General features: G+C 63.7%; 1 protein-coding gene across 6 annotated transcripts in view; it reads right to left on the minus strand.

The window, feature by feature from the left end:
- PLCH2 (phospholipase C eta 2) overlaps window positions 1-23,758 on the minus strand; it is a 55,333-nt gene that overhangs the window by 1,865 nt on the left and 29,710 nt on the right. For 4 of the 6 annotated variants that reach the window (XM_074334245.1, XM_074334247.1, XM_074334248.1 and 1 more), the window contains exons 2-22: window positions 23,444-23,590; window positions 21,157-21,400; window positions 20,867-20,996; window positions 17,711-17,881; window positions 15,417-15,510; window positions 15,022-15,225; window positions 14,677-14,797; window positions 13,066-13,237; window positions 12,644-12,751; window positions 11,012-11,161; window positions 7,320-7,406; window positions 6,860-6,942; window positions 6,317-6,414; window positions 6,049-6,231; window positions 5,638-5,745; window positions 4,859-4,983; window positions 4,690-4,774; window positions 4,227-4,373; window positions 3,610-3,689; window positions 1,368-1,665; window positions 54-77 (exon numbers count right to left, since the gene is read on the minus strand). In XM_074334245.1, coding sequence (XP_074190346.1) covers window positions 54-77; window positions 1,368-1,665; window positions 3,610-3,689; window positions 4,227-4,373; window positions 4,690-4,774; window positions 4,859-4,983; window positions 5,638-5,745; window positions 6,049-6,231; window positions 6,317-6,414; window positions 6,860-6,942; window positions 7,320-7,406; window positions 11,012-11,161; window positions 12,644-12,751; window positions 13,066-13,237; window positions 14,677-14,797; window positions 15,022-15,225; window positions 15,417-15,510; window positions 17,711-17,881; window positions 20,867-20,996; window positions 21,157-21,400; window positions 23,444-23,590 — 2,859 coding nt within the window. Of the gene's footprint in view, window positions 1-53; window positions 82-902; window positions 1,666-3,609; window positions 3,690-4,226; window positions 4,374-4,689; window positions 4,775-4,858; window positions 4,984-5,637; window positions 5,746-6,048; window positions 6,232-6,316; window positions 6,415-6,859; window positions 6,943-7,319; window positions 7,407-11,011; window positions 11,162-12,643; window positions 12,752-13,065; window positions 13,238-14,676; window positions 14,798-15,021; window positions 15,226-15,416; window positions 15,511-17,710; window positions 17,882-20,866; window positions 20,997-21,156; window positions 21,401-23,443; window positions 23,591-23,758 lie in introns of all 6 variants that reach the window. The other 2 variants (XM_019712136.2, XM_019712135.2) reach the window with 1 other exon arrangement.

Consider the following 23,758-nt stretch of genomic DNA (forward strand, 5'->3'; position numbering starts at 1 on the left):
GTCTTCCTGGGGCTGGGGGCAGCATAGGGCACAGAGGGGGCCAGCCCCTTTACCTGGCACTTGGCTGTTCTCAGTTCCTAACTATGGAGGCAGCATGAGGACAGAAAGAACAGGTGATCAGCATGGGGGTGGGGCTGGCAGATGGACAGACAGACAACAAGGCTGGACGGGGTGCAGGTAGGGGAGCAGGAAAGAGACGGCTCAGCTTCACCCCTCCCCTCCAGTCTGGGCTCTGTGAGCAGCCCTGGCTGGGGCTTCTGGCGCACGGCTGCTCAGTGCAATTCAGGCCATAAAGGAATCCCCAGGGCGAGGGGTACTTTGCAAACTCTGAGGCCCCAGCATCAAGGCTCCGAGCAACATCCAGGAGTCTGGGGGCATCGGGGCCGCCCTGTGGTGAACCACCAGCCGCAGCTGACTTCCTGGAGAATTGCAGTGCAGGGCCAGGGGCCGGGACACCTGTAGCCTGGCCCTGGAGGCAGGCCAGCGTGGGGCTGGGTGCTGTCCCCCCACGCCTGGGTCCTAGGAAGGGAGTTAGGAGCAGCCAGGCCAGGCTGGGAGGTAGGTCTAGCAGGGGCACCGGGGCCGGTTTCTGGCAGCCAGTCTGGGCTGCAGGCCTCAGGGAACATGGTCTGGCTTCAGTCCCCTCCATACACCCCTCCCAGGTAGGAAACTCCAGGGTAAGGCCTGCTCTCACTTCCCCAGCCCTTCTGAGGGCGAGGCCCGGGTGGGGGTCAGTCAGGAGCTGGGGGCCCGAGGGGCAAGCCAGCAGAGCGAAGGAAAGTGTAGGTGACAAGCACACAGGGAGGCCGTTCTGGACGCAGAAGCGCAGCGGGGACGCCTGGCCAGGCCATGCTGAGGGGCTGGGGATGCCACAGGGGACGTGGGGGAGCGCCTGGTCTTACCAGTGGAGAACATGGGGGATTTACTCCTAATCTCCTCCAGCTTTTGAACGAACAAGGCATTCATCTCCCTCTGCAGGGCCCCCGCCTGCCTGCGGGTGCCCTCGGGCCAGCTGGGGGCCACCTCAGGGCTGCCAGGGCTGCTGGAGTCCGAAGACACAGAGCCACTACCGCTCGGACCCAGTCGCCGGGCCCCGGGGCCCTTGGGGGCCCCTCTGCTTCTTCCCGGGGCGGACCCGGGGGCTCCCAGCGAGTCCATCTGAGCACGGGGCTGCTGGCTGATGGCTGCCTGCCCGCCCACGAGCCCCGGGCTGGGCGGCCGCCCCCTCCACATGCCCTCAGTGTCCTCGCCGGCGCAGGAACCTACCACACACTTCATGCAGGCGGCGGCCATGCCGGCAGGCCCGGGGCCCTCGGGGGCACACGGGAGCCGCCCCTGCGAAGGGCTTCTCTCCACCGGCACCTTACCTCGGGGGCTGTGGCCTCCGGGCTCCTCCCAGGCTGGGGCTGCTGGGGTGAGGCCGGGGCTGGGGAGGGCCACGTCGTGGGCCTCCCCTTCGGAGCCCGTGTCCTGCGTGCCCAGGACCAGCTCCGGGAAGGCCTTGCGAGCGGGTTTCTGGCTCTTGATCGGGGCACTGGCGGTGCGCCTGAGGAGCCGCTGACTAACGGAGGGCCGGGGCGGGGGCCGCCCAGCAGCATGACTGTCCAGGGAGCCAGGCTTTGGGCCTCGGAGGAACAGGCCTTTTAGGCCGAGAGCCTGCTTGACCTGCAAGAGAAGGAGCCCGCATAGCCGGCAGCCAGGCCCCAGCGGCCAGAGACGGCGTGCCCAGTGCAGCTGCACTACGGCAGGCGGTGGCCTAGCTGAGCCTGCTGCAACCTGAGGCGTCAGTTAGGGGAGGGCACCAGTGGGCATGTTGGGCCTGGGCCACTCAGGGCTGTGTGTAGGGAGGAGGGTCTCCAGGGCACCCTACCAGGCACAGTGACTGCTGTGGCCTCAGCACTGACCAGGAGTGCATCCTGCCTGCACAGGGTGGTGTGAGCAGTGCTGGAGGGTCTTCATGTCTCAAGGTTGACAAGGCCCCCAGAGCTCTCCCCAGAAGAGACCTTGGAACCTGGACCCTGTGCCACCACACCGTGCACCCGTCACAGGCCCCACGCCCCCAACTCTGGCAGGTGGTGCCAGAGGGCGGTGCTGGTGTGAAGAGAAGACAACTGAGAACCAGATGGAAGCAGGCACCGCCCAGCTCACGTCCGCCCTGCCCCTTCTGGACTCCTGCCAGGCAGTCTTTCCCAGCTCACCCCGTTCTCTGCCCAGGAGACCCCAAGGGCAGCAGGGCCCACACCAGATCGGTGCCCCTGAATCACTGCTGGCCCAGGGCCTTCCTGGACAGCCGGGCCCAGAAGGCCCCTGGAAGCCTCCTTGCCTGTGGAGGGCAGCTGAGGGGTCCCTGGGACCAGCTGGCAAGTGCCTGGGTCAAGGCCAGCTGCATCTCCAGTGTGCATAGGCCGGAAGGGTCCTCACATGCAGAGGCCCTGACAGCAGCCAACCATCCCCAATGACACAGGGCCACTTCTGGGCAGAGGCATTGAAGTGGTCAGTGCTTGAATCAGCTTTCCGATTCAAGATCCCAAATGCAGAGCAATTTGGTCAAAGTTGGTTGGAAAGTCATTTAGAAGAAGGTCCAGGATTCAAGCTCTGAGCTCCTGGTCCTTTGGACCCCCCTCCTCCGCCCCCTGGCACTGGGCATTGTGGGCACAGATGGAGTCAGAGGGGCACATGGGGAAGGGGTGCAGGGAGAGCCTGCAGCTAGAGAACAGACATGGGAGCAGGGCGGGAGGGTGCACGGGGGCCTGGCCGAAGTCCTGGACCTGCTTCGTAAATGCTGCTCTGTGGCTGATGGCCCGAGGTACCCAGAACCATGTCACGATCCATGTCACATGAGCTGACAGTCTCCACAATGCCATTAATACCAGGAGTCACGGATGCTAATGGGCTGGCCTGAGCATGCGGGTGGGGCAGGCGGGCAAAGCCGCCTGGTGCCGGGGTACCTGTGAGCTCCTACCAGGGCCGTGCTTCTAAGGGTGGACTTGGGACTAGGAAAGCCCACTGCAAGACCAAAGAGACAGAGTGAGAGACGCGAGGCACCGACAGCCGGGCGTGGAGCCCATGAAGACTAGCAGACACACGACAGATGGACGGACAGACGGACGGACGACAGATGGCGGAGCGCTGGGAGGCCTGGGGGCCCGCGTCTGGCTGGTGGCTCGGCCCGTGGAGCGTGGCAGGAGAGAGACGGTTAGTCCTGGGACCTGCTCGGGACCCGTGTGTGCCTGACACAGCACAGGGATCCCTAGGCTCTACACTCTGGGAAAATGGAGCCAGACTGGTCCTTGGGCCATGGCAAACATGCTGGGCACCATGGTGGGTAGTGGGCAAAGCTAGGCAGATGCCTTTGGAGGAGGGACGGAGAACCAGGGAACCCTGAGAAATAGAAGGGGGGGAAGCTGAGGAGAGAGATGGGAGGGCAGCCAGGGGGCACTCAGGATGTCCATCTACAGGTGCCCGCAGCCACCCTGGGACACGGAGGCCAGGTGCCGCCACCACTCATTTCACAGATGGAGAAACAGGTCCAGTAAGGTAACCACTAGGCCTCATTGCCCTGGGGGTCATCGCTGGGGTGGTGCCGGTGGCCCTGTGGGTGGCACTCACCTTACCACTAATGTCACTGATGGCTACGTGGACAAAGATGGAGGCCTCTTCCATCCCCTCCAGGTACACGTGCCGATAGCCTGGAATAGCCAGAGTCACGGCTCCCCCCTGCCCCCAAAGGTCCCAGGGCCTGAATCCAAGCCCAGTCCTGGGGACACTACCTCCTCCAGGAAGCCTGCCAGGAAAGCTCTGGCCTGCAGGGACCTCTTCCTCTTCCTGGGGGCCGGGGGGAGGGGGGCTCCGCAGCCTGAGCGCCCTTCCCCCACCCTGTCCACAAAATGCCTGTGACTTTGAGCCCTCCCCCTCGGCTCCCAGTGTGTCCCCAGACCCACCCACGGCAGAAGCCAGTGCACAGGAGGAAGCTGAGCCCCCCCCGCCCTGGATCCCTCAGCTGGCCAGCAGGGGACACTGGCCGGCAGGGGACACTGGCCGGCAGGGGACACTGGCCGGCAGGGGACACTGGTCTGTGCGGGGGACGCTGGTCTGTGCGGGGGATGCTGGTCTGTGCGGGGGATGCTGGTCTGTGCGGGGGATGCTGGTCTGTGCGGGGGATGCTGGTCTGTGGGGCACATGGGCCCAGGGCTCTGCTTTCCCCACTCTGCTGGCCCCCTGCCCACCTGGCATCATGCTGCTGAAGGCCAGTGTCCTCTGGCCAATGAAGTCTCGCCCGATGGGGTCGTGGTCCCAGACGAGGAAGCGCACCAGTGCAATCTCAGGCATGTGCACCATGAACACCAGCGTCTCCTCCCACATGGGGTTGAATCCTGGAGGCCACCAGGAGGCGGTGTCACCTCCTGCCCACCTCCAGCCTGGAGGCCACCTGGGCCCATACCCTCGCCTGGCATCTCCTCCTGGGTTGGCTGTCCAGCCAAGGAGAACAATGCCTGGGGGCTAGGTGGCTGCCACTGGGCTTCCAGCCGAGGGGACGGCCTGGATGGTTACTTGGGTCACCAGGTAACCCTGGTGGCCATGGCCCCCTTCCCTTCGGTTCCCGGTCAGACTGGCATTGCCAGCGTGGCAGCTGAGAAGCAGCCCTGGGGTGCGCAGGCTGGCACAGGGGAGCCGTGGACACGCCCTCACCATTGTCGTCCACCACGCGCGTCTGCTCCTTGCGGCAGTCCACGGGGAGCCCGATGACCTCCACCTCCACGAAGGGGTCGATGATCTGTGCAGAGGGCAGCGTGGCACCAGGGCCCGGCGGGCGCACGGCCTCCTTCGCGCCCACGCCCTTGCCCGGAGGCCTGCCTACCTCTCCCCGGTCCCCCAGCATCGAGTCCCGGGGCTTCGGGAGCTGCTGCCCGCTGATGATCCGAAGCACCAGCTGCTTCTTGAGCTGCCCAGGCAGCGGGTCCTCGGAGTTGGGGTTGAAGAGGCCTGGTGAGGGGGTGCGAGGCTGAGCGGGGCACGGCACGCCCCCACCCCCACGTGCTGGAGGGGAGCCCCAGCCCCGGAGGAGGAAGGGGAGGCAGCATTCAGTGTGGGGACACCGGGCCTGTACGCTGGTCGCCTTTGTGCGACCCTGTGGTGAGAACACAGCTCGTCCCCTTGCATGGGTGAACCAATGGGGCTTAGCACGTGTGTACGGCCACCCTGCCTCTGGGTGGGAGGGCAGGTGCCTGGGAGAATGATGGGTGGGGGTCCTGAGACCAGGAGCGCGGTGGGTGGGGCCGGGTGGTGGGCTCCCTCGTGACGGGGCAGCCGGGCTTGTGCAGGTGCCACCTCGAGGAGGTGAGTGGACAAGAGGGTGGGAGGAGGGTTAGGATCACGTGGGAAGGAATCCAAGTCCTTCAGCACACCTGGGAGGAAACAGAATTGTCTGGGGAGCAGAAGGGCTCCTACAGAGGGTGGGCCCAGACCGCAGACCAGGTCAGGCGGTGGGTAGGGCCCCCTAACTCATCCCCAGAACATTCCTGGCAGAGAAGGGGTCCTTCACTGAGTGCCAGTGTGATCCACCCAGTGGCCCTGCCAACGCTGCCCCTGCAGTCCTGGTGCAGCCCCACCCGTGTCCCCAGGTCCCCAGGGCCTTACCGTGGCACATGCACGGGGGCTTGAGCACGTAGCCGCAGTTGCCGTTGGCGCTGAACTTGGCCCGGTTCAGTTGCAGCATCCGCCCCTCCGTCTGATAGTTCAGGGCAACTACCGACCAGGACGCAAGTGGCCCGGTCAGTGCCTGGCCTGCATCCTCCCACCAAGCCTGCATGGCTGCCCATGAGCCTGGTGTTCACCTGCACGAGCAGGGGCCCTGGGACTCACAGCTGCACACAGGCAGGACCATGCGTCCCAGCGGAAAGTTCCCCCAAACCCGGGGACTGAGGGTCCCACCCCAGTGCCAGCCTGGTGAAGTTGGCAGGACACCATGCAGGTCCCCAAAACCACAGGAGAGAGCCGGCCTGGCGCTGTGGAGCCCTGGCCATCCTGCCACGGCGCTGGCGCACCCACCCAGCTGGCAGCCGGCGTTCCAGAAGGGCTGCGGGTTGTAGTTGCTGGAGTCCACGCGGTAGGAGGACGGGTAGATGCGCGACAGCTGGTGCTGGTTGAAGCGCAGGTACTGCGCCGGCTTCTGCTGCAGGATCTGCTGGGCCCTGGTCTCGCTGAAGGAGGACACCTGCCAGCTGGACGCCACTGTGGGCGCAGGCGGCCGGCGTCAGGGGCGCTGCCGGCGCAGCCAGGCCTTCCCCAACCCCCTGGAGTCCCGGCCGCCCCTCACCCTCCATGTCCACGTCGTGGGAGCCCACAGACTTGGTATACTTCACCAGGTCTGACAGGGCCCGTGACAGCTGCATGGTCTTCCTCTGCCGGGTGGCCCTGCGGGAAGGGCGGGGGCAGGGTCAGGACCCAGGGTCAGGACCCCGGGTCAGTGCGCGTCCCCACTCAGGCCAGCCTAGGGGCCCTGGTCCGAGAGGTGGGCTCCACGTTCTGCCAGGTTCATTGATTCACATAGACCATCCACCAAGTGTCCACATGGCCCCTGTGTTCCACATGCCGAGACGTGCAGTGGACACTCAGTGGACGCACTGACAGGTAACGCTGGGGGGAGGGGCAGGCACTGACCCTCTGTCTGACCATGATGGGTGCTTCGGGAACAAGCCCAGGGACCCACCATGGACAGGCAGCCCTCTGCCCAGGTGTCCCCACCTGCCCCAGTCCTGCCCCAGCGACCACATGGCCTGCATATCTGACTCCCACTGTTGCCAGGACTATGGCCCCAGCACTTCCCACTGCCACTGTCCACTGTGGGGCAGGCACTGACCCCCGGCCCTGGCTGCCCTGCGAGTCCAGGTCCTCGCCCGCCTCTTCTACGCTGGCCGCCTTCTTCAGCTTGCTGCTCTTTTTCTGTGTGGAAGGAGGACAGTGTCAGGACCTGCAGAGCCCCAGGTGCAGCCAGGCCACCTGCAGAGGCCGGGAAGGTGCAGGAGGTGGGCCCGCAGTCCTGGGGTCCTGGTACCCACACTGCCTGGCCGGCCCTGCCCTGTCCTCTGCAGGGCCCTGTTCAGCCAGGCCCCAGGTGACCTGAGCTCCAAGCACTGGCCAGTGTGGGTCAGGGAGGGCCACTGAGGCACCTGCTCCATCCAGCCCCAGCCAGGGCTCCAGACCCCAGCACCTGCAGCTGGACGATGCAGCCAGGAACTCGAAGAGGGTTCCAGGGGCTGGAGGAGGCCCCCCACTCTGGCTGGCACAGGGACAGCGGGGCAGGTGGGGGCAGGCAGGACCTTGCGCTTGGAGAAGCTGCCCACGAGGACTCTGTTGTTCCGTCTGCTGGCCCTGGCGTCCTCCCCGGGCTCCGTGTCCTCCTCAGCCTGGGAGGCGGGACAGACAGAGGGGACAGGGTGAGCCCAGTGTCACATGGGGAGGAGGGAAGGCAGGTGCTCCAGGTGGCTTTCCTGGAAGAGGGGAACCAGAAGGGCTGGGTGGGCTGGCTGCCCCAGGCCCTGGAGAGGGAGGCAGGCTCCCCAGCCTGCCTGGGCCCACGGGGGCAGTAGAGGCCCGAGAAGCACCGGGAGGGCCCTGGTGCAAAGCCCCTCGCCTGCGCCAGCAACTTGACATGTGCTGCTTTAAACTCAGTAGGTTCCCAGTTCTGTGTTTTTTCCCCACTGATGGGGACGGCATAGTCAATGCTGCTTGTGTATCTGGAATATTCCCAGCAGAGCCCAGTTATGTAACCCTTTTACGCCAACCCTGAAGCTCTGAGGTGCTGGCCTGTTTCTTGCAGCGGCAAAGGTATTACCTAATTAGACAGATAACAGGGGCTGTGCTTCCCACAGGGGCGGGCTGTTTCCAGTTCACCCTCGGGCTGCGGTGAATTCCTGACCGCACAGGACTGAGCCTTCCACGTGTACAGAACATGCACGGCCAGGGCTCGAGGGGCCACCCAGCCGGCTGCTGGCAGCACTGTAGGCCATTTCTCTCTGGGGCCAAGGCACAAACCTCTCACCCTCTTGAAGCTCATTCACACGCCTGGAGCTGTCAGGAACCTGTGCCAGCGTCCCCGAGCCCGCTGCAGCCACCACCGGCCCCAGCCACCTTCACAGATGTCCCCGAAACCTGCCCAGCTCTGCTCAGGATGTGCAGGACCCCCATCCCATGACCTGTCCCCATCCAGGGTGGGGCTGGCTCTGTCAGGCTCGCAGGAGCCATGCACCTGTGGCCAAGGGTCCACATTAAAGTGGCTTCAGCCAGAGACAGTCGTGCTGTGCTTACACCCACACACGTGCCCTGAAGTACCCACATGCTGTCTGCACACAAACCCTTGTGGGCGTCCCTGCATACAAGACCCCCAAGCATGCCCCAGCCTGGCCCACCATCCCCTTGTGCAGGAAGGAGGTAAGGAGGTAAGCGAGAACTTAGTCCGCTGGCAGAGGTGGCCTGGAACTCAAGCTAGGGATGGGAGGCCCACTGTGCCTGGCGGGGGAGGGCAGGATGGTCGGCGTCTTCCCCGTGGGCAGAGGGCAGGGGACCCCATGCTGTGGAGGTGCCCCAAAGAGCCCTCTGTGGACATCTGACAGCCACAGGACCAGGACACCTGTCCCGCTCCCCATCTCATCGGCCTAGACACCGCCCGCTGGGTCACACCTTAGGGAAGGAACACATCAGGAGACAGGGCCTGGCAGTGTCTGGAGGCTCCTGTCCCCCCCCAGCTCCAGCCATTCCCTCCCCCCACACCCACTCCCACCCTGGGGAGCAGCCCTTTGCCCTTGTGGGGGTCAGGAGGGGTGCCTCGCAGGCACTCAGCCTGGCTGAGCCCAAATGCCTTTAGGGATGTGTCTGTCCATCCGGCAGCACCAGCCTGTTCCCGCCGGTTTACGGAGGACCCACCGTGCTGGCAGAGCCTGGAGCCCTGTTTGCGGTGTTAGGAGTCAGGTGAAGCCAACACTTTCGAGGCTCTTTACACATCACCCCAAACCCCTACACGAGCGCTTAGGAATCTGGGCCCAACCCAGGAGGGACACGTGCCGGCCCAGTGTCCTGGAGAAGTGGCCAGAATCTGCTGTCACCCCCGCACCCCAAGCTTTGCAGAGGGGACAGTACTGGCCTCGCAGGGCTATGGGCAGTGGAGGACCCACACTGGCCCCTCCAACCCCGGGACACAGCCCAGTGCTTGCGGAGAGCTCAGCGGGGCCAGGCGGCCTGGACGGCAGACGCAGGAGCGTCCACTCCTCAGGCACGCACAGTCTATAGGGCCAGGCCCAGCAGGCCCCTCCTGACCGAGAAGGTCCAGTGCCGGCCACGCTGGGGGCTGGGGCCCCCGCAGAGAGGCAGGCCTGTCCTTGGGATTTGTGCCCAGCACACAGGGCTCTCCTTCCTTGCCCATCCGCTTCTTCCCCTCTAGAGAGCCACTCCTGTTGCACCCTTGCACCTGCCCTCTCCCACAGGGACACTCGCTGGGACCCAGGGGTGTCCATGGCTTCCGGCCCTCCAGCAGATGGGACAGACAGACACATCCGAGGCAGGCACATCTGTGACCCAACTGGCCTAGGTGCTCTGCCACCCCCCCTTCCCCGGGCAGCTCAGCCTGAGCTCTTCTTCTACCTCCTCCTCCAAGAAGCCTTCCCCGAGTGCTGATGCGCCCCTGCCCCTGCCCCAAACAGGCGACTGCTCAGACACAAGATCCCAGGGCCAGGCTGCCCTCCCACGTGCCGCCAGGTGTTGCCCGACCGAGGGAAAGCAGGGACTTCCCATTGACTCTGCCTGGCTGGGAGCGCCATGCCGGGCACACCGCCCGCCCGCCCACTGCAGCCTCAGGCGCTCTGTGTTTTCTCCACCTAGATGTCTGGAGACTGAAAATAAACGTCCACTTGTCAGCAAGGGACCTGCGGGAGCCACCAGCACGGAGCGCTCCTCAAGTGTACGAGTGTGCCCTGTGGGTGGGGCACACACATCTGCATCTAAATTACCTGTGGGGGGGCCCAGCCAGGGAGGAGCTGCCTTCCCACCTCCCCCAAGGCTCAGGTGGTCACACGCTCTGACAGGGTGGGCAAGACTCTCCAAAATAGGGCGCTGCTGTCCATACCACCCACCTGAGCCCTGCTCACCTGCGAAACAGGGTCTGCAGGGCCAACCGGTGCCCCACCTGCCCCTGAGGCATCACTAGTGCTTGGGTCACTTGGGGACAGGCCTGTCCTTCCTGGTTTGCTGACCCTTCCGGAGGGACCCCAATTGCTCAGCCTTGCTGACCCAGCCTGGCACCCCCCCACACTTCATGTCTGCCCTGACAGCCCATGCCCCCGTTCTGTCCACAGGGGTACTTTCCACAGCTCCTCACGAGGCTGTGGGGGGCTCTGGGCAGCTCCCCAGGATTGGCTTGGCTGTGAGACCCCATGTGCCCTCCATGTCACTCAGGAGGCCCCTCAGTAGGGGGCCTGCCTCCAGCCCCCGGGCAGTGCTGAAATCCCCTTCCACAGAGAGCTGCAGCTGGTGGTGGGGGCAGGCCCCAAGCCTCAAGGGGACAGGCCATGATTGCCAGCCACACCAGTGCAGACACACACACAGGGCAAATCACCATCCCCCATGACACAATGAAAGCTGTGGGTCCCATGCAGCTGTGTGCAGGTGTGTGTGCAGGTGCATGAGTGTATGACGTTTGTGTGAGTGTGTGCAGGTATATGTACAGGTGGGTGTGCTAGTGTGTGTGTGTGTGTATGTGAGCGTGCAGGTGTGTGCACAGGTTTGTGTGTGCATGGGTTTGGGTACAGGTGTGTGCAGGTGTGCAGGTGTGCTCAGGTGTGTGTGCAGGTGTGCCCAGGTGTGTGCAGGTGTGCCCAGGTGTGTGTGCAGGTGTGCAAGTGTGCATGGGTTTGAGTGGGCGTCTGCACAGAAAGGGGTATGTGTGCACACCGTGCACAGGTCGCAGGCTCCGGGCCCCTCCCCTGGCCGCAGGCTGACCCCATGGTCCACAGGCGCTCACCGCTCTACCCTCGGCCTTGTGCGCAGGTCTCCCCAGTGTGGACATGGTGAAGTCGTTTGAGTCCTCGCAGTCTCGAATCTTTGACTCCTTGATTAGGGAATCCAGTTTCCTCTTGGCAATGTTTTCCACATGCTTCCGATTGGTGGAGGCCTGCAACAGCCAGCCAGCCAGGCCTGGCATCAGTCCCCAGCAGCAGCAATGACAAACCCCAGGGTCTCAGGCAGGGCCACAGGGCCTGCTGGGAGCTGGGCCAGCCCTGCCCCAGATGGAGCTGGCCATCTCAGCCTCTCACACCGGTGCCAGCTGCACTCTCAGGTCACATCACAAGACTTGTCCTGCACCCACCCTACCCACTCCGGGGGTACACTGCCAGCGTGAGTTAGCCCCAGGGCTGCCAAAAGACCGCGTGAGCAGGCCTGCACCCAGGTTCGAATGCTGATTTAATGCTGCCTCCTTCAGCTGCAGGACGCTGCCCATGGGGACCCAACTAACTGCCCGCCTGGCCCCGGGGATGAGGTCTGTGCACCCAGCATCCACCTTACTCTCCGAGAGCCACTCGCTCAGAGGCTCAGGTCGGGGGAATCCCTGCAGTTGCCTCAAGGAGATGCACAGGGTGTGAAGACAGACTGTCTGACCGTGGCCAGAGGCTGGTCAGCATAGCCTCCAGGTGCCCTCCCTGCCCAGGGCAGCCCCCAGTATGGCCCTAATGACCTGGACCCTGTGAGGGCAGGGCCTGGGAACTGGACATCTGAGTGCCCTGGGCTCCAGCGAAGTGACAAGGTGGACCTCACTGCCCTCAGTTACTATCACCTCGGGCCCAGGCCCAGGGCACAGCGCAGGCACACCCAAAGCGGGAGAATTCCGCTGTCTCAGGACTTTCTAAACAATTAACCAGCTAGGTGGGAAGCTGCTGCACAATTATCTTCCCATCAGATGGCCCCAGGGGAGAGATGATGACTTCCCTGCCTCCAAGGATCAGCAGTTCCGAGAGCGGGGCCCAGAAGAGAGAAGACGGTAATTACAGAGGCCCGAGCCCCACCGCGGAAGCCCTCCCTGGCTCCTTCGGCTCCCGTGCAGCCCTCAGAGCCCCAGAACTCAGTGAGCAGAATGACAAAGCTGCAATGACATGAGGACAGCACTGGGGAGGTGACGGCCTGGGACTCCCAGCAGGCCAGGTGGGCTCTGGGTTGGCAGCAATTGGAGGTGGGGCTGGTGGTGGGCTTGACGATGGCCAGGCTGCCTACCCAGGGGGGAGCTGGGGCTGGCTGGAGAGAGGCCAGGAAAGGGGGTATCCCGGGCCAGAGCCCTGGCAGGTGCACATGTGGGACCCAGGGAGGGCCCCTTCCCCCAGCGCTGCCCCCTCTCGCTGAGGGAGCCAGAGGAGTGGGCAGGCTGAGCAAACAGCGCCCCAAGAGTTGGCTCAGAAGTGGGAGCCAAGATAGGTCACCGGTACGTGCGCAGCCAGTTGTACCAGAGGGTCAGCCCACCGGCTGGGAACCCAGGGTTCGTGTCCTGTGGGGATGCTGTGGGGTGGGGCCCCCAGTGGCATCAGGCTGAGCGTGTGCCCAGCCACCTGGAGGCACAGCAAACTGCCAGGTCGCTTCCCTGGCCCCCCACTCGGTTCCCACTCACATCCCCATTGAGCAGCTTGCAATCCTCATCCATCTCATCGGCGCTGTCCTCGTCCGACACCTCCCCTTCCTCTGCGTCAGCACTGATGTTGGCTGGGAGCTTCTTGCCCTGGGGGGAGGGAGACCTTGGGAGGGGCCCTGCGGGAAGGCGGGGTGGCCATACCCATGGGCTGCACAGCGGCAGAGGAAGGGGCCTTTCTCGGGCTCATCGTGTCTCAGGCCAGCCCCACACCTCCTTGCTGTAGCAGCATGGGAGGGAAATGATGGGGTGTGCGTGTGGAGATCCCCCAATTGAGTGGCCACCACGGAGAGACTGAGGCCAGGTGAGGGCCCTCGAATCTGCCACCAATGGCACGGAGCCCCAGGCAGAGGAGCAGGGCCCTGTCCCAGCCCAGCTGGCCCAGGAGGACAGGCAGGACTCACCTTCACCAGGATCTTGCCCTTGAGCATCTGTGGAGAGGGCAGCATGGTGGCATCCTCGCTGCTCACTGATGACAAGTCCAGCTTGTCCCCGAGGATGTCGGTCAGATACTGGGCCATCTTCTTCTGCTGCACGATGCTGCAGTGGTTCTCGATGGACAGAATCACTGGGTACCTGTGGCCCCAAGGTGGGAGGAGCAGGGTGAGGCCAGCGGAGGGCTGGGCCCCACCTATGGAGCACCCCAGGTCACCTACACCACGAATGAGAAGGGGTCTCCACCAGGAGCCCAGGATAGATGGGGCTTCCAGCCACTCGGAAGGAGGCCCATCAATAGCTTTGAAAAGCAATTGAGTGGGTGGGAAAGAGCTGGTAGATCTCATGGATGGGTAAAAGAGACATGCACTTCTTTCCTCAATAAAAAAAAACAAAGGCGATTAGAAACTCCAGGAAAACAAAAGGAAATGTTCGAACAAGTCAGCCAGTCATGGTTCATAAATGATCTGGACTAAACTGGGGTACAACGTGGAGCGATGGCAACACTGTGAGAAAGATAACCCCACTGACCTAGATACTGGAGACCCTGTCCTGTGGGTGGCCCAGGGGTCCCCACAAAGGAGGAAAGAGCCAACACACACCATCGGAGGAAGGTCGGCATTGCCAGCGTGCTACGGCATGGGGTTTTTGCTGTGAATTCTTCAGTTATTTGATAGTTTTTAACCATATGCACATTTTACTTGGATTTTCCCAAAAGGCAACATGATTATGCTTTCAGGAAATGTGGGTCACTTGGACCTAGAGGATGTGAACCAGAACACGAGAGGGGCGACTCCCGGGATGGTGAGAAGGCAAGCAGGGCTCAGGCCAAGGTAATCATCGCCCCATTTCTCAGGCTATGCGGCTGTGACACATGTGCCCTGTCAGACCCCAGCAGGTACCTGGCTCCTTGGCAGCTGGTGGGCCATGTGCCCCAGCCCTGCCCCTAACCTGCCACCCCAGGGGCCAGGCCGCCTACAGAGGCTGCTCACCCTCACTTCCTCCCTGCAGCTGAGACAGCCAGCTCTTCCAGGAGGGGCCACTCTACCTATAGTTCCTAAATCAATCTTGCTTTTCCTCCCCTCCTTCATTAATTAGCTCCCTCCTCGCCTGCGAGCCTCATGTAGCCAAGACTTGCAGTAACCATAATGGTTCAGGGAGGCAGTCTTCTATTTCTGGAAACAAAATTGGATTTTGTTCAACAGTGTATCCACCACTGAGCGACAGCAAATTGAGTCTGGACACAGTAGCTTCTTGGGGGTAATGAGTGCCAGAGCCACCGCTGCTGTGGGCAGCTGACACCAGGATTGCCACTAAGTGTGTGTGGTAAGGGCTACTTGCACAGATGCCCCGCATAGCCCCACATGTCACGCTGTTGGCTCCAATGCCCACTGCCCTCCCTCTCCAGGGAGCTGGGCTCCATTCCTGCCCTGCCCCCATCCTCAACAAGAGACCCCAAAACCAGCCCCCTGGCCACTAAACGACTGCCCCCAGAAAGGGCTGGGGGAGGGGTGGGAAATGCCCCTTGAGCCGCTCCCCTGCCTCCCTCCCCTGCCTGCCCCCCAGTCCCCACCACTCACTCGTTCTTGATGAAGGCGTATTTGTTGATAGTTTCGATGACGTCTTTGAAGAGGATCTTGGAGGTCAGAGTGTAGCCGTGATGCACGATGGGCTCCCCGTCGGGCCCGTCCCAGCAGTCCACTGTGGGCAGGCAGACCTCGGTCAGCTCCAGGGGCCGGCCCCCAACGCCAGAGAACCACAACCCGTGGACCCCAAACATTCAGAGAGGCCTTCCCCAGCTGCTGCCTGGGCACAGGGCAGAGACCCTGCCCAGGGGGCTCCTTGGGGCCACCCCCCACTAGGAGATGCCAGCCCAGGTCCCCTGGGATGAGGGGGTGGCCAGGTCCCGGAGCCCCAGCACTCACCCTCCACGCAGCGGCAGCCGGCCTGCAGGACCCAGGCGTACATGTCCACCCGCGACTGGGACATGAGCTGGTCACCCGCGAGGTAGGTGTTGTGGGACGAGGTGATGAAATAGTGGCTCAGCGGCTGGGTCATGTCCTGACGCACGCTGTGATGCTCCGGGTTGAAGATGTCCCCGGCGGGGCTCCGAGTGTAGTTAGTGAAGCCTGGGGGGGGGGGCATGGTGCGGGGCAGGGCTCAGCCCTGTGTGCGGCCCCGGCCTGCCCCACCCCCGGGCCCATCTCAGGACCAGCCGGCCCTGTGCCACGCAGAACATGGAGTGACCTGCTCGCGCTGCCCGTCAGGCCTGCAGGCTGCCCTTCAGCACCCCCGCCGGCCTCTGAGGACGCCCACTCACCATCAATGCCCAGCATTCCCTTACTCCTGTTTTCTGGGCAGGGCTCAAACTGCTCGATGATGTCCTGGCAGCTCTCGAGTGTCACACCCGTCATCTAGCCAGATAAGGGGCATGAGCCCAGGCCAGCCTGTCACCAGCCCCGACCAGCCTCGGGCAGCTCCCCACCCTCCACAGCCAGGGCCTCCAGCCCCGCTCGGACGCTAACCACAGTGGGGCTGAGGCTCTGGGCCCTGCAATGTGCCCCCTGTCCCCGCCACCCCCAATGCCACATGACTTGGGACTCAGTGGCCAGTGGACTAGAGGTGGGTCACATGGCTCTGGAAGAGCTGACTCTAAGGACCCTTGAAGCAGGGGAGGGATGTTGGCCTCATCAGTGGGGCCACCCCCCATTGCCATGTTAAGGGCCTGAGAGCTGTGGGCCTGACAGAGATCAAGGTCCGTGTGTGAGAAGGTGCAGGAGAGCCAGGACCCACAGCCCATCCTGGAGGGGCCCAAGGCAGGGGCCACAGGGAGCCACCTCTTCACCTGGCCCCTCCCACTGCCTACCCAAGTCCTTCACAGGAAAGCTGCCCACTGCAGCCAAGCTCACGGTGGCCCCTTGAGGTGGAGGCTGCGTGATCTCCCAGGGCCCCGCGGTGCAGCCCAGGCCAGGATCCCCCAGTTCTCAGTGGCAGGCCCACCAGTGGGGTTCCCGGGAAGTCCCCGGGAATGTGGGGGATGGGTACAGGTGGGAGAGGGGGAAGGGGACAAATGGGGTCCAAGCTCATAGCAGCTGTGGACCTTGGGAGGCCCAGAGTCTAGGGGGCCAGGCTCAAACCACCTGCCTGGTGGACAGTTTGGGCCCCAGGCTGAGTTCGGAAGAGCTCTGGAAGGCTTGGGGCAAAGGTCAGGGAGCAAAAGGTCGGTTCTGCCCATCCCCCGCCGGGCCACATTCCCACCCGCTGCTCCCACAACACAGGCAGCTGGGACAGAGGACCCACAGCCTCATTCCAATGCTGCCCAAAGTGGCCGGGCTGAGAGCAAGTTGCCCAGGGCAGCGGGATCCAACCAGGCTGGGGCCAGCCTCTCCTGCCTGGGCAAGACCCAGTTCTCCTGCCAGCAGCATAGAGAGGAGGCAGATGGGCAACCACAGGGACAGAGCCCCCGCCAGCTGTGCCAGCAGTGAGAAGGGGGGCCGGCAGCACCGCCAGAGTCAGATCCCTAAGTCTCACCCTGGGTTTGGGGCAGCCTCATGGCACAGGGCAGGGCACCAACCCAGGACAGCAGTGATGGGAGATGGTGGGCAAACACTACATGGACCCCTCTGGGACCCAGCAGCTACTCCTGCTGTGCACCCCTCAGGGCTCAGTCCTTCCCAGTGGCAGCTCTGTGACCCATCACCATGAGGCTGAGGGCAGGCACACGAGGTGGAGGGTGGAGGGCCCTCAGCAGTTCCTGGCCAGGGTGTCTGGTTCCAGAAGGTTTGCCCCTGCTGGTACTCTGTCCAAAAATGGGTTGGTGAGGTCCCAGGAAGGTACAGACTCAGGAACTAGTCGTCACCAGCCGCCTCCTGCCAGCCCTCAGGACGGGGCCATCCACTGTCTGAGCCCCCATGGGAATGCTCACTCCTCAGGGGACACTGGCCTTCCCCACCCCCACCACAGACTTCCATCCTCATGCCCACCAGAGCAGGCGGTACCTGGCTACTGCCCAGGCCTGAGATAAGGCATCCACACCCTTGACCTCTGGACACTGGGCTGCCTGTCAGCAGGGCAGTGGCCAGGGATCACTCAGCTTCTCAGGATGGACAGGACTGTTGGGTTCAAGGGAAATGGGTGGGCAGGCCCCACTGGCACCCAAAGGGTACTGGGTGTCTGCTGGACAAATGGGTGAGTGCAGGAGGCCATGGGCCCGGAGCTCCGGGGGTGCGAGCCAACCAGACCTACGTGGCTGGAACAGGTGAGCTGTGGAACCCTAGTCCTACAAAGTGCTCCATGCTGAAGATGGTGCCATGGTCAAGTGTGGGCTCCCCTCTGGAAACTCGGGGTGTGTGAGGTCAAGGTTGAGCCCCTCAGTGCCTCTCAGAAGAGAAACCGCAAGCTTTCCCACCCACTCGGCGGTCCCCATGGGACGCACCCTGAAACATGCTGGCATGACCTGTGATAGGAACTTAAGCAGGTCCAGGAAGTCGAGGTGGATGTGGGGACCTCGAGTGACAGGCTGTGCCCACCTTCCCCAAGCTCTCAGCCACACTGTGAACGGGCTCAACAGCCCTGGACACCTGAGATGAGGTCCCATGGGCCAGGCCACCTCACCTTCTGCTCCACCTCCAGAAAGCGCTGGAGGTCGGCGGCGGCCAGCGGTCCCTTGTGGTCACTATAGGTCAACATGAGCAGGTACAGATCCCGGCGGGTGGATATCATCTTGTAGAAGGTGCAGAACTCTTCAAAGCCCAGTGTGCCCTGGCGCTCATCTGTGTCCGCTTCCTGCAATGCCAGGTGTCTCATTCCTCTGCGTGCCACCCTGAGCTGTACCCTCGAGGGGTCCTCCAGGCCCACCCCCACTCCTCAGTCACCCCGAACCGCAAATCCACTGCCCATGTCATGACCTCACAATTGCTCCCCAGGCCCCTCGCAGCACCTGAGTTCCCTCGGGGACTCTCCCACCAGGACCACTGATCTTTAACGCCGATCTTTAACCTTTAACACAGATCTGACCCCACCCTCTCCTAGTTCAAGCCTTTCAAGGTTAACCCGGCACAGTCACCCCGCCCTGGGGCCAACAGCCCACCCTGGAGTCAATGCCCACCCTGGGCTGTGAGCCGGACATTACAATGGCTGCCCATTGTTAGAAGAGGGTCGTCTCCACAGCGGAGATGAGAGGACCCTGGTCTCAGCCACTGTCTTCCTTTTGCAGATGAGCGGCTCCCACAACACTCCCAGGAGTAACCAGGGGCAAAGCCATTGGGGCCCCCACGAGACTATGGGCTCCTCTGTGAACCCACTGGCTCAGGGAGCATCTCCTGAGGTGTCAGACCCTGGGGACGCCAAGCGCCACGGCACTGCCCTAAACCAGGAGTGTCACCAGAGAGCCACGTGGCCACGGCCACCCCCATGTCCCCGTCCCTAGTGAGGGTAGGACCCCGGGAAAGCTGGGAGCTGTGCTCCTGGCTGCAGCTGTCCCCTGGTGCTGTGGCTTGGCACTGAGGTGGGTGCCCGGTGGGGCCCCAGCATCTCAATCCAGGACCCAAGTGCCCATGCTGGGGGCCCATGCCAAGGCTGGGACGGGGCCAGCTTGGGGTGAGGAGCTCAGCTCAGAGCCACAAACTGGGGAACACCCGATGCCAGTCAAAGGCCTGGAGTGTCTGGGTTTGAGGGCAGCCCTGCGTCCAAGAGCTGGCAGGACAGACATGCCAGAGGACACAGCGCAGGTTGAAGGGCCCCTTTGTGACAGAGCCAGGCTGGTAGCCCTCCCAGGGGTTGTGGCTGGAGCTGGGCAGAGGTGCCTGTTCATCAGGCCCACAGGGCAACCTGGGCTCCAGGGGCCTGTGCGGGCAGCACCGCAGGGCGGCTACCTACTTGCTGCCCAACAGCTGCCCCCGGCAGTGACTGAAAATGAGGAGACCTGACAGGACGGAGCCGAGCCCCCAGTCCCACAAACACCTCTGGCAGCAGCCCAGGTTGCTCAGTAGGCAGTGAGTCCCGAGGGCCACACTGGGCCTCGCCCATGGCCCACTGTGGTCTTAGACCTAATGACACTACGTTCAGGCCACATTAACCCACCACACAGGCCTCTCTGGTCAGGCCATTCCAGGCGGCAGAGACGATGCTGACGTGTCTGCACAACCAGGTTGATGCTGTCAGCAACTCTGCCTGGCCGAGGTCAGCCTCCCTCCCTGGGCTCTGAGCGCCTGCAGCCACACCAGTGGGCAGGGAGTTCCGGGCGCTTGGGAACCAGGCCACCTCCGTGGCTCCAGGCCAGCAGCCCCCCCACTCACTTCTCCCCGGAATGAGTCCAGAGCCCACCCTGTCTGCCGGACCAGGTTGCAGGGTCCCACCCCACTGCTCAGGGCTTCCATGGGGTCGTCTGCTGGAAGCCTGGCACAACCAGGCCTGGGCAGCCAAGGGGAGCCCCTCATGTGGCAGAGGGGGCCTAAGAGGCCCAGCGCCCTTACAGGAGGGGCTGGCGGGGGTGGGCTTCCTAGAGCCCCCGACATGGGGCATCTTTAAGCCAGGACTTGGTGCTGGACCCTCAGGCCCAGGAGCCTGTGTGCACTTGGGGCCCATTCCACGAGGGGCCCTTCCTCTACTCCCACTTCAGATGCCCACCTGGACCCCTCATCGTAAGCCAGCCTGGCCCGTGGCCCTTGACACAGCCGCACCACTCTGGAAGGGCCTGCTGAGACCAGAGCTGCCCCTGGAGGCAGGGCAAGCAGGGAACAGGTAGGGGGGCTGATCTGAAGGCCTGAGCCATCCACCAGCTCCTGACTGCCCAGGCAGGCCCTGTTCCCTCCGGGGTCTTCAGAAGGGGCCCCGTGAGACCCCAGTCCTCACCAGCGACCTTTCCCCATCACACAGAGATCCACGCACTCTGAGCCCGTCAGCTCTCCTCACTCCAGCCAAGCGCAACCACGTGTGTATCATGAGAACCCCGGCAGAACCACCAAGGGCCCCGCCTTGCAGACTGTCAGGCTGTGTATGTGTGGGTGCATGCTGCACCTGCTGACCCGGTGTGCCTGCGTGTGCATGTGCGTTTCCAGGCGCAGGACCTGCTTCAGGCTCTTGGAACCCTCTTTCCAGGCTGCAGCAGGATAATGAGTCGTAAAGGCCGGGGCTGCCCCTGCTCGTCCCCACTTTCCTGTCCCTGCCTGAACTAGAAACTGCTGATGCAGCGTTCCTGCTCCTGCCCCAGCAGGGGTTCCGGGAAGAGAGAAACTAATTACAGACAATAAAGCCTCCGCTCAGCTGAAGGATGTATTTTAATAACTTCTACCACCAGGATGGTTGGAGACCAGACCGATAGGCTGCGCAGGGCGGGTGGCCAGAGCTGCTGCCCATGAGAGGGCCAGGGGGGCACCCGGGGCCACACCAGCGCGGGTGTGCCCATTAAGGCAGGGGAGTTACGGGGGGTGGGACGGGGGTGCAGCCTCCTTTGGGTGGTTTTCCTCACTGACATAACGTCCACCCCAAGTGCCCAGCCCACCAGCCTGGGAGCCCAGGAGCTGCTGCACGGTGCCCAGCACAGCTGCAAAGAGGCAGCAACTGCGGCATCCGACTCATCGCCCCTCCCAGACCAGGGCGGCTGGCCAGGCTGCGACCGCTGCCATGTGCTGCAGCTCAAATGGCATTGCCCGGGACCCCCTGCAGCACAGGCAGGGCTGGCCTCTCCGGGACACACCCCTGGCCCACGGAGCCCTGCCTCAGGGTGCTGTCTCCTCAGGCCTGAGCCCCGCAGGCCCCCACCCGCCTCACCTTGAACATCTGCTTTACCCTCTGCCGGGGCAAGTTGACGTTCAGCTTGTGCAGCAGCTGCAGGACCTCGCTGACACTCAGGCTGCCGTCCCCATTCTTGTCAGCCTCGTCAAACGTCTGCTTCAGCCACTTGGGCCGAGTTAGGGGCCACCACGGGTCCAGCAGGGCCAGCAAGCCCACGCCACCCAGCCCAAGCGCCCCTTCCGTCTCCCCGTGCCCAATGTGTGGCCCAGCCAGGGGCAGAGCCCCTCCCTCCCAGGTCCCTGGGGCTCCCCTGTGCCCAAGGATATTGGTCCCTGGTACGCTGGCGGCGGGCCAGGCTGTCCTCGTCGCTGATGCCAGCCATGAGGTAGCGAAGGCCCGTGACCCAAGTGCGCGCCTCATCGCCACTGGGCGAGACCAGGTCCAGGGACTGGCGTTGGCTGCCGTGGTAGATGCTGAAGCAGCAGTTGGGGTCGAAGCTGCTGTCGGGGTAGCGCTGGAAGATCTCGGACTGCCGGCCCTCACTCACCTCCTGGATGGAGTCGATGGAGACTGCGGGGGGTGGGGGGCACCAGTCACAGCCCTCCCCAGGCCAGGCGCCCCCCACCACAGCCCAGAGCACCCACAGCAACAGCTAAGCCCCTGAGCGGTGGGTGAGGCTGGTGCCCATCTGGGATTCCCTTCCCATCTGAGGTTGGGGACCCTCGGGGTAACAGAAGGAAAAAATGCAAACGTGCTGGGGTTGGTGAACGCGCTGCCACTCTGCTCTGACCCTGATGTCCATTCCCCCTACCTTTGCGTGTGAAAAAAGCACTCTCCCCAAAGAGGGAGGGGGCCGCCTCCCCCCACTCAGCCACCCGGGTGTCTGGCCTCTGCCTCTAGCTGACATTGCAGAGGGAGGCGACCTGGACAAGCTCATTCCATCCGTCATGCTCCAGCCAGGTCATCTCCCCATTCTGAGAGGGCAATTGCTGGCAGGCACGGCTGCGATCCTGTGGCCACCTCCATAATAAGCTCTGGTACCAGTGGGGGGGGCAGGGGTGCTGCGGGGTCCTGCTGGGCAGGCGCCAGCTCAGGTTCCATGACCAGCCACAGCGCCTGGGCCTCAAGGAGCCACCGTTCAGAAGCTGAATGACCATGACATCAGCTCAGAGGGGCGTGTTTAGGGTCCATTCCCATGCACGTGGCAGGGCCCCTCACAGACATACAGGCACAGGTAGCCAGCACCCGCTCTAGGAATCAGGCACCTGGGATCTGCACAGCCGGCCCCCATGCCCTCGCCACTGGCACCCATCTCCCCCTGCTCCCTTGCAGACTGTGGGTCCTCTGGGTGCTGTCGTGTCCAGAGCAATAACGGGGGCTTCCCCATCATGTAGTCAGGGGCGTCCTCACTCCTCTACCCTCTGCCCCTTGAGGCTCGCAGAGCCCACCTGCCCAGGGAGCCTGCCCTGCCTGCCTTCCCCAGCTCTCCACCTGTGTGCAGTGCACAGGGTGCTTCTGGGTCTCCAGAGAAGGGGGGCTGACAGTCAGAGAACAGCTGTCCCCGTCCCTCCCTCCTGGGGTCCCCTCCAAAGTCATAGTCTGCTCTAAACACCAACTTGGTCTCCCCTCCCCCCCATTCTAGCCATCAGGTCTCTGCCCCATCACCCCTTCCCCAGAGGGGCCTCCCTGAGCCCCCACCACCACGCCCCTCTGTTTGCCATCTTGTGTTTTCGTGAGGCTGTCCTACCATCAGGTGGTGGCATCCACTCCACACTCGAAGGCCAGCTTCTCAGCCAAGTTCCCAGGATGCCCAGTGCCAGGAACAGTGCCTGGCCCAGAGTGGGCACCCTGGACTGGGCACAGGGCCTCCTCCTATCTGTGCAGCTCACCGTGGCCCCACCTCCCTGGGCCCAGCGGGCAGCCCCAGCCCCTCCTCCAGGATGCCCTCCCAGAGGGCTGCACAGCATGGCTCTCTCCTGGGCCCCCGGCCAGGGCCAGCAGTGCCCTTGGCCTGAGCCCTACCCTGGCAACTTGGGTCTTTCCCATTGGCAAAGCCAGAAGAAGGGCTGTACACACCCGCCTTCCAGCCCATGAGGACTCTTATGTGTCCCTTCCTGACCCGGGACCCCCAGCCCTGTCCCTGCCATGCGCCCTCAGAGATCAACATTACCTTCCGCCCTCTGCACAAAGCCTCCCTGCTCAGGACCCCTCCTCACTCCCGGCAGCCTGGCAGCCTCCACACCCCTGTGCCAGCTTCTCACCCAAGCTGCCTGGGCCAGGAGAAATGCTGCCCTCAGTGTGCCCAGCCGGGTCTCTCGATGCTTATGGGAGGTCTTATTTCCCCAACTAGACTGAAGGTCCTTCTGCCTCTCAGGCCAGCACGTGGCATGTGGCTGTGTGCTGGGGCTGCTCGGTCTCCTCTGAGGCCCAGCGGGCTCTGCCAGGCGGGCAGCAGGGCCTGGGCCCCAAAGGCCAAGAGACCTTGACCCCTCTCCACCCAGAGGTCACCGTGGAACTCCAAGGCCAGCTGAACCCGTGCACAAGGCCGGGAGCCCCCTGAGACACCAGGGCTGCTCTCGAGGTGTCCCTGCCCCGCCGGGGTGGTCCACTCACTCTTGGCCTTCTCGTTCTTGCGTGAGGGCCGCCAGCGGATGCAGGAGCGGTGCTCATCCAGGAAGTAGAAGCGCATCAGGCCCTTGGAGCCGCCTCGGAGCTTCACCATCTGCGTCCCTGCCTGCATGGCGCTCATGCATCTCTCCACTGGATGCGCAGATGGACGGCCAGCCGGCAGGGACAGACAGAGGGGTGCCGGTGAGCGCTGTGGCAGCCCCACCACTCACCGCACCTGGCCCCCCACTTCCATGTGCTCAAGGGGGGTGTGGGGACCACCTGTCCGCCCACCAACTGCCCACGAGGGGCTGAGCTCAG

Source organism: Rhinolophus sinicus, linkage group LG06 (assembly GCF_036562045.2).
Source record: "Rhinolophus sinicus isolate RSC01 linkage group LG06, ASM3656204v1, whole genome shotgun sequence".
NCBI lineage: Eukaryota > Metazoa > Chordata > Mammalia > Chiroptera > Rhinolophidae > Rhinolophus > Rhinolophus sinicus.